Consider the following 10,216-nt stretch of genomic DNA (forward strand, 5'->3'; position numbering starts at 1 on the left):
ATTTAATATAAGGCTAAAATATTGCCAAGTCTATTTATGTGTTGTCATACCATTGACAAACCTAGCCCAGTTAACAATGAGTTTAATGGACCAAACCCAAGTTCAGTCCACAAGACCACAACTAATGGATGGACCAGTTTCCTGTATTGAATTGTAATTTTTGATCAAGGACAACAGGCCCAACCCATGAGGCTAATCCTTATCGTCAATAAACTCTCCACTAAAAACCCTAGTCTTTCCATAGCAAAGCCCCAGAGGGAGACAATAGCTGAAGGAGGAGTGAGGGCAGACAGCGCCGTACCAGAACTGATTCAATGGGTAAAGCTCTCTGAAATGCTCTCAGTCTAATTAATTCATGTCGAAAATGCATTTAAATGCCAAAACTCTTAGGTTCTTTGATATTGTTTTTGTGCTGTTCTAATGAGGTTTGTTCTCTTTTATGAGAAAATGAGGCTCTTTTTTTTCCTTGTGTTTATTTGATTATGGTGTGGTTTTTTTACACATAATATACATATTTAGCTTTACTTATACAACAACTATGTCTCAGTATCAAACAAGTTGGGGTTTGCTATATGAACCCTCACTGATCATCTATCTCCATTTTAGCAATAAAAAAATATATCTTGATTGTTTTAACACTTTTTTTAGAACTCGGTAAATATTAAGCCTGCCTATTTACCTATTTTTTATGGTGGTTAGTGGCTCAATGACCTTGAATGCTTGTGTTGATGAGGAAATGAGGTTTCTATATTTTGAAGAATATGCTGCTGTTCTTTCACAGATATATTGAAATATATTTTGTAGATGCTGAAACTGAAGTGCTTATGTTTTGGTTTTGGGTGGAAATGTAGGTGCTTACACTTATGTGTCTGAGCTATGGAGGAAGAAGCAGTCTGATGTGATGAGGTTCTTGCAGAGGGTGAGGTGCTGGGAGTACCGTCAGCTTCCCTCCATTGTCCGTGTTACTAGGCCTACTCGTCCTGACAAAGCACGTCGCTTGGGCTACAAAGCTAAGCAGGTAACTGTTTGTTGTGTTCTTAATTACTGAACTTTTATCTATGCCAATTGTCACAGGATTGGTTCTTGTTTGAAAGTGGTAACTAGATAGAGATTATATTAGTGTGTACGATCTGTATGAAGCTTTTTAGGTTAGTGCTTCAGCGACAGGAGCTTTGATGATTGAATCAATAAGATTAACCACTACTCTTTTTAAACGATGTTCTTAAATTTTGATAGTTTCTCAATTTGTGCATGCTGTCCATAAGCAGGGGACGTTCTTGTTCCAAATTTATTTCTACAAACCCAAAAGGAGAGATTAATTACTATTCACTTGTCAAAATATAAATAAAGAGATTGTAGACTAGGTATATCGCGTTAACTGTTGTATCTCTTGTTGTTGCTCTACTTGGGTGGAAATCCAGGAAATAGCAATGCTTGTTTGTGTAGGTTTCTTTGTCGAAGGCCGTAGTATTCCCTTATTCCTTCATCATTAAATGCAGTTTCTGCTACGAGAAATTTTCGGATAAATAAATAATCTAAAGACAAGTCACTTGTGTCACCAAAAACGAAGGGGACAACTCAAGACTAATTGTATAGCTTTGACTGCTATATCTGCTTGTTGTTTAGGTTGTGGAGAAATCCAGGAGTCCCATATTAGGTTATTTTTTCATCATTTGTATGTAGTTTCCGTGTCGGGGAATGAAAACAAGTTCTAACAAGTTATCTTTCTAACAAGGGCTGCAAGTGGTCAGTTATTGTTCCCCAAATAACAGCATTATAGAGAAGTTTTATGTTTTCTTGCTTCATTTCTGTTTGGTTCAAACTGCTGACTTGTGTACCTTTATATGATAGGGCTATGTGGTCTACCGTGTTCGTGTCAAGCGTGGTGGAAGAAAGAGGCCTGTTCCCAAAGGTATTGTGTATGGTAAGCCCACCAACCAAGGTGTTACCCAATTGAAGTTCCAGCGCAGCAAGCGCTCTGTTGCTGAGGAACGTGCTGGTAGGAAGTTGGGCGGCCTTAAGGTTCTCAATTCCTACTGGATTAATGAGGTCAGTTGGTTGATACTCCTTTCTTGAAATTAATGCATCCTTGTTTTGCTTCAGACAAGTAACTATGTATTCTGGATCACCAATAGTTGCTAATGTTAAGTGGTACATCCCTAGACTGCAGTTGCTGAATCGTCTTATGAAATGGATATCATTTGTTTGCTTGAATTGGTTTGACTACATTGATATATTATATGTTAGGTCGAATCGGTGGGATTACTTTGATATTGATATGCTGTGCTCTCCTTTGAATCGTTTCTTTTCTCCACATTTGGTTTAATAATAGTTGTAAAATCTGAATTGCTATGTTGTTGAATGTAGGATTCCACCTACAAGTACTTTGAGGTGATCCTGGTTGACCAAGCCCATGCTGCCATCCGTAATGATCCAAGGATTAACTGGATCTGCAACCCAGTGCATAAGCACAGAGAACTTCGTGGTCTCACTTCAGCTGGTAAGAAATACAGGGGTCTCCGAGGAAAAGGTCACTTGCACCACAAAGCACGTCCTTCAAGAAGAGCAACCTGGAAGAGGAACCAAACTCTCTCTCTTCGCCGTTACCGTTAATCTGCTTGGTAGTTTTGAGTCATTGTTGTTGCCCAGTTTTGCCTTTTCTGTTATAGCTCTATTTATCATCTTTGGACAATTCCTGCTATTTACTTGGTTGTGTTGAGCATCCTTTGTACTGTGGATAATCTGAACATGATTACTATTCTATCAAGGAACTGTTTTGGTATATGTAGTTGTTGATAGAGGTGTCAAAAGTTCACCTTTTCTTTTCATATGATAACTGACTTCTGCGCCAGAAGAAGAATATTCTGTCCTTGCGCATCTGTTCACTATCATATTTAACTTATGGGAACTTGCACTATCATTTGTTTGATTCAAGTACAAGGACTTGCTGATTTTTCCGTAAGGTTGATTGGTTTCTAGGTTCTATTCTAACCAATCCACCTTCTTTAAGGAAAATAGCTAAGTTTCCCCTTAGAAGTGTTTGGCTTTAGCTATTAATTGGCGAGGAAGTTGATTTTCCTAGTCCATTCCTTCATCCAGTTATGCCTTTTTTCTTAAAAGGAATGACTGAGAAACTAGTCCTTAGCTTTCACTTTTACCACACATTCTGAATTGTATTTCAGTTTAGCTTTATACAACAATAACCTAGTAGGATCCCACTATTGGGATCTGAGGAGAGTAGAATGTATGCGTATCTTACCCCTACCTCGGAGGGATAGAGAGGTTTCTGGGAGATCCTCGGCTTAGAGACAATATATCCGTAACAATAGATTTAATTGAGCTTTATGTTCATAAAAACTAACACAGTCCACATTTAATTGAGTTTGAATCGAAGAGTGTAGTTCAGCAGCTCACTGCGCTCATAGTGTAAGTAACTTAGCTCAAAATAATTGCTGTTGAATCAGAGTGGTGAAGCTAACTGTCATTGCTTGAGCTTAACTGTATATTGCATACTGCTGAAGAATCCTCAGATTCCCCAAAGTCATGCGTATAGGCTCTTGAATATATCTTTTTGTCTTTCCAATAGAAAAGCTAGAGCTCCTATAATATTCTCAAGTTATCAAACTTTGAGTCCTCTGAATAACAGTATTTAGGGGTGTACTACCCCGATCTAATCGTACCGCATCGAACCGATTTTTCGATTTCTTTTAAAAAAATCGTAGGTTTTTATATAAATCTATAACCACACCGATAATTAGGGTGATTTTTTATTTTATAAAAATAAACCGAAAAATATCGAATAAATTTTACATGTGAAAAATATATTCATATAGTAAGTTTAAAATAATAATGCATTAAATTTTTCTTTAAGCCTTGGAATTATGAAAACTGTTACAAGCCAACAAATAATTAAACTCAAAATACTAATTCCTAAAACCTACGGAGTATTATGCTACTTCTACTTAAATAAGTTATTTCAAGTATCTTATCAATGCACAAAATATTCTAGCGGTTATGAGTAGCAAACTACAATATATTGAATATGTTTCTTTTTATATAATTTAGATTTATCTTTTTGATTATTTAATCTTTTATAGACTTTAACCTTGAGTCCTAGCTTGGTTAATATCATTCCACTCGTGTGATTTATATTTTCTTTGCCTTTTCCTTAGTTTCTTTTACGTTGTTGTAGAATAGTTGATGGATCTATACTCTAGCCACCTTTTATTTTTTTAATTCATCACCCTTTAATCAGTAAAAATATCTAGAGAGTTTTGTTACGTCATATAAAAGAACATATATTATTGCATTCTACTTCTACTGGTGAATTTTTCATGATATTTAAAAAAATACCGAAAATTAACCGAACCGTATCGATACCGAAGAGAAACCGACATGATTGAGACGGTTTCAAAAAGTCTAATTTTGGTTATACATAATAGAATAACCGAAAAATTGGTATGATTCTAATTTTATAAAATAACCGACCGAACGGAACCATTGACACCCCTAACAGTATTGGTTCATTGGGTATCCAAATCATAGAAACAACATTCACTGATATTGACATAGTTAACTTTGTAACATTCCTAATTCCAGAGAAATGAACATTTGTGAGAAGTACTTCTTGCAACATGTTTTCCTCCTGTTGCAGCAATTCTGATCGATAGTAAAGATATTGTAAGAGCAAAAGTGATTCTGACATTTTGTTTATACAAAAAGTGGCCATGTTTGCAATCTTTTTTCTTCTAAAGAGGTTAAATACTAAATACTGGCCCAATTAATGGCGATCCAGTGCAAGTTTTTGTTAGGGGTTTTGACACATTTACCCACAAAAACAAAATTATTTACCCTTGTCTATCCATTTATTTTTCTACCCATAAACTAATTATATTTCCTATCCATAGTAGTTTTTGTGGGGAATTTTTTCTTTATTCTCCAATTCTTTTTTATTTCTATGCTTCTTTTCTTTTCTTTTCTCCTTTTCTTTTTTCACATTTTCTTCCTATTTTTTTTATTTTTTTTCTCTTTTATTCATTTATTTTTGCCCAAATCGTGTTATTGTTATGTTTACCATAACTTATTTCACATTCAAATTTGACTCCTTATTTATTTTTTTATTTTTTATTTTTTTCTTTATTTCTTGTTCCTTTCTTAATTCCACATGATTGCCATGCAAACCTTGATCTCCTTCCCTACAAATATTAGTACATACTCTACCATTAGCAGTAATACCAACCAGTGATGGAGCAAGACAATATAATCTACGGCCACTAAATCTCCATATATACTAGTTAGAATAGAAATGATAATAAAATATTGGAAAATGCAATAAAAATATAGGTAGCAAAAAAGACTTCTAGTACCACATGATACCAATATGGTATACATGTATACCAACAGAGTATATGATTGCTCTAGAATATTGCTACAACTATCTAACTATACTACTATACCAAAACATTAAAGGATACAATAAAAGTATGAGAAAATTACATGCTCGCATTGCAAGCTAAATATTCGCAAAGCAACTTGCTCATTCCATATACTAACAGGGTATATAGTTGTATGGGTCGTTCCAACAATTGCCTATAATTATAAAAATTATTACATAATACACATAATCTATATCCATAAGCACAAAAATTTTCCAGCATTGCAAATCACGTTCATATAAATAATTTCAGAATAGAATTCACTTAAAAATGCAGCCAAAACAACCAAATAAATGTTCAAACTACCATATGATACCAATATGGCATATAACTATACCAATATGGTATACAATTTTACTGGGTTGATTCCCGGCAACTATATGACTATACTACTATTACATAACACACATGCATAAAGAGAAAAATAAAAAAAATAGTGTACCACATATTAATGTAATAAAGTATTTCAAGATATTGAACTATATTACTATTATTAAAAGAAAATCAAATATTGTACTAATAAATGCAGCTAATACAATAAAAAAATGATTCAACTAGCATATGATACCAATATAGTATATAGCTATACTAATAGGGTATATAGTTGGAATGAATTATATACCAAAATGGTATATTTGGATACTATTTGATATACAATACAAATTCGTCTTCTTCTCTTGTTCAGCTATATTTCAACCCAAACTTCTAAAATCTACTACAAAATCTCCACCAAATTGACTAAAACTTTAGCTACAACCTCCAGTCAACTTTCCAAACAAACCCATATAGGATCGGATCTAAATAATTAAAAATTCAAACAAACCAAGTTATGAGTTTCAAGCTTCAAGGTCCTTCAATGGTGGATTTGAATTTTTGTGCAATAAATCTCCAAAAACGAGTTTGGGTGAAGAGAAAGAAGAAGGTATTAGTGAGAAATAAGTGTGAATTACCATTGATGATGAACCCCAGAATACTACAACAAGAGAAATTATTTTAGAATTAAACCGCATAATAGAAATGGAAACGAATTCAAGTGTTAACTCTAGAAAACTAATGGGTTTAGAGAAGAAGAAGAAAATAGAGGAAGAATGGAACTCCATTTACAGCTCTAAGCACCAACCCTCTCGTGCTGACTTCCTTCCCCAATTCATATTCGGTGTTGTTCTGCTTACCAGGTTTCTTCCACTTCTATTTCATTTTAATCGGGTAAATAGTTTGGGCCCCATGGGTAGGAGTAGTAAATAGTTTGGGTCTGGACATTAAAGGATAAATAGTTTAGAATTAATGGGTATAAAGTAAGATTTTCTCTTTTTTTTACATATAGCGTCGGGTCAGATACGAGCTTTCGAACAGATGAAGTTTACAATAGCCATTTTTAGCTATTGTAACTGAAAAATTGTCACCGTCAACATTTCAAATTCCGCTAGTAAAATTTCAGGATATTGTCATGGAGTTTCACATGTAAAAATTGAAATTCTATGACAATAACTATTTTTCAGTGTATATGCTGAAAATCCCTAAGCCGTGCTATTGTTACTAGGGGTGTTCATGGTTCGGTTTGGGTCGGTTTTTCCCTAAAATGAAACCAAACCAAGTAAGTCGGCTTTTCAAATATTGGAACCAAACCAAACCAATTAAGCCGGTTTTTTATCGATTCGGTTTTTGTCGGTTTTTTCGGTTATTTATCTGTTTTTTCTTAAATATGAGATATACACTACCAAATACATATTCCGACGACTATATTTTCAACGTACACTATCAGATCAATTGCTCTTTGAGAATTCTATCATTTNATAATTTAAGTACTCAATTAAAAATTTATTATTTTTATCATGAAATAAATTCTTGTACTTAGCAAAAGGAAACTACCAATCAAACAAGAATGTGAAGGCAAAGAATTAGATTATTATAATAGCAAAGAGCTAGTCTAAAAAACAAACGACTAATATATACGATAAAAATTTAGAAACTTTATATAAAAAAAATAAAAAAATAAAATATATATATATATATATATAGGTGTAATAATAAATTTAAATAACTACTTTTATAGTCGGTTTGGTTCGATTTTTTTCGGTTATTTTTTATTAAAACTAAAACCAAACCAAATTTGATTGGTTTTTAAAATTCAAAACCAAAACCAAACCAAACCTAAAAAGTATCGGTTTTTTTGGTCGGTTTGGTTTGGTTCGGTTTTTCGGGTTTTTATGAACACCCCTAATTACTACCCCTTCGAATCGACGCAGTGGACAATGTGTACATGGATCAGGCTGGTTTGGTTTTGAAACCAAATCAACTATTTCGGTTTGAATTTGTGATGACCCAAAAGGTCATCTCTTGTTTTTGAAGTCGGATCTGTGTTCCGAGGCCTGAAAAATCTCATTTTCATTCTCCTCGATTTGCGTATGCAATCCGGGCGTATATCCAGAAAGCCCTTATGTAAAAAAAATAAAAATTTAAGAAATAATGAATTTTGGCTTGAAAGCTGATTTTTGTTGATTTCGATCAACTTTTTGGGTAAAAGGTCGCGGACCCGTGTTCCAACAGTCCCGTAGGGTCCGTAGTAAAATATGGGACCTGGGCGTATGCCAGGAATCGAATTCCGAGGTCCCTGGCCCAAGAAATGAATTTTTGAAGAAAATTGTTAACTGAAAAATATAATAGTTTATGGAAATTGAATAGAGTTGGAACTTGATGGTATCGTGCACATATTTTTGGCGCCCGATATAGGTCCGTTATAATATTTAAACCTTATCTATAAAATTTGGTAAGAAACGGAAGTGATTTGACGTGATTCAGACCTTTGGTTGAGAAAATAAGAAGTGTAAACTACCTTGAAAATTTCATGACTTTTGGTGTTAAATTCGTTGTTTAAGATGTTATTTTGGCGATTTGATCGCACGAACAGGTCCGTATGATGCTTTTAGAATTGTGTGCATGTTTGATTTGGAACCCCGAGGGCTGGGGTGGGTTTTGGATAGACCACAGAGTGTTTTGAACCTTAAGGAATTTGCTGGTCAGATCTGCAAACTTCGCAATTGCGAAGTCTGCCTTGCAATGCGAGCACCGCAATTGCGATCACTGGAATTGCAAAGAATCATCGCAAATGCGATGATTGGGCTGGGCAGGGGACCTTCGCATTTGCGAAGTTCATCGTCGCAAATGCAACTTGCACAGTAGCCGTAATTGCGAACATTTGTTCGCATTTTTCGAAGGCAGCATGCCAGGCCAAGCTTCGCATTTCCGAAGCATTGGTCGCATTTGCGAACATTTTATCGCAAATGCGATACCTGCAACTATGTAAAACCCAACTTAGACAGGATTTTCAACTCATTTCTCAAATTTTCAAACCCGAAGCTCCCATAGGCGATTTTCTAAAGAAGAGTTCTTCCCCAAATCATAGGTAAACAATTTCTAACTCATTTCCTTCAATCTATTTCATCTTTTTACAAGATTTCTTCACAAAATCTAGGGATTTTCCTGGGGGGATTGGGTGTTTTTGGGTAGAATTTAGGAATTTCAAAATTTGGGGATTTAGACCTCAAATTGAGGTCGGATTCCAAAACCAATTGCATATCCGGACTCGGGGGTGAATGGGTAATCGGGTTTTGACCAAGCGGGCCCAGGATCGAGTTCTGACTTTTCGGGAAAAATGTTGGGAAACCTAAAATTAAGCATTAGAATTGATTTCTCTAGCATTTATTGATGTTATTATCCCTAAGAATGGAACGAACCAAGTTAACCTATACGAGAGTGAGGAATAAAAACCAGGAAGAGGAGGATTAATCGAATATATAAGATAAACAATGCAAGAATTCTTAAGTTAATTATGACTAAATACAATTGGGCTGGAAGTGGAATCGAGAGGTAAAGAGGTAATTGAGGTTTGATTGTGACCGTGGAATCGAGGTAAGTATTGTGTCTAACCTTTGCTTGGGGAATTAGGTATTGTTTGCCCTATTTGCTACTCGTTAGTTGTTTATTACGACGTATAGGTGTGGTGACGAGTATCTATACGTCGTTGTCGGGTCATGGCATGCGAGTGAGTCTTATACTTGTGATTTTTGTGTTCCTTTATACGTATTGTTCTTGCTGAAACTAGTTATTACTCATGTTAAACAAGTCTCACTATGTTTTTCCTGGTTTTGGATATTGATTGAGTATTGGCTCAAGTTGAGATTTCTTTTGTGAAACTAAATGATGAAATGAAGTTATTTAATTGTGATGCCCTTGCCGGGTTGTTATTGAATCTGTTGTTGCTTATGGTGAGGAAGAGTGATAAAGCACGAAGAGTGATGCCGTGCACATTCATATTTATGCATATAGTGAGGAAGAGTGATAAAGCACGAAGGGTGATGCTGTGCGCATTTACATTTATATTTATGCATATGGTGAGGAAGAGAGATAAAACACGAAGGGTGATGCCGTGCACATTTCTATTATTCATATGGTGCGGAAGAGTGATAAAGCACGAAGGGTGATGCCGTGCACATTTATGTTATTGATTGCATGGTGAGGATTGAGATTAAAAGCACAAAGGGTGATGCCATGCATTTTTTGTTTGCCGTGACTATCTGCTGTTATCGGTTCAAGTGCACTAATTGATTAATTTCCGTTACTACTGTGATTCCTGATTCTGGTACCCCTATAGCATGTTTCCCCTTCCCGTTAATTTCTGTTTAGCTTCTATTATTGTTATCTGTTAGTATATTGTTTAACTGCACATGTTTATGTTGTTTGTCATGTCCTAGCCTCGTCACTACTTCGCCGAGCTTAGGCTC

The 10,216-nt window shown here is 35.0% G+C and overlaps 1 protein-coding gene across 1 annotated transcript; it reads left to right on the forward strand.

The window, feature by feature from the left end:
• Positions 213-2,784, forward strand: LOC109223457 (60S ribosomal protein L15). The gene is made up of 4 exons (XM_019387772.1): positions 213-318; positions 852-1,018; positions 1,852-2,049; positions 2,368-2,784. The coding sequence occupies exons 1-4, from the start codon at positions 315-317 to the stop codon at positions 2,611-2,613; spliced, it is 615 nt and encodes a 204-aa protein (XP_019243317.1). The 5' UTR covers positions 213-314; the 3' UTR covers positions 2,614-2,784.

Source organism: Nicotiana attenuata, chromosome 3, assembly GCF_001879085.1.
Source record: "Nicotiana attenuata strain UT chromosome 3, NIATTr2, whole genome shotgun sequence".
Taxonomy (NCBI): domain Eukaryota; kingdom Viridiplantae; phylum Streptophyta; class Magnoliopsida; order Solanales; family Solanaceae; genus Nicotiana; species Nicotiana attenuata.

Excerpts from the sequence above, each read along its gene's own strand:
- LOC109223457 (XM_019387772.1), top strand. Across the intron at positions 1,019-1,851 it reads TGGGCTACAAAGCTAAGCAG|GGCTATGTGGTCTACCGTGT; the intron begins GTAACTGTTTGT and ends TTTATATGATAG. Across the intron at positions 2,050-2,367 it reads ATTCCTACTGGATTAATGAG|GATTCCACCTACAAGTACTT; the intron begins GTCAGTTGGTTG and ends TGTTGAATGTAG.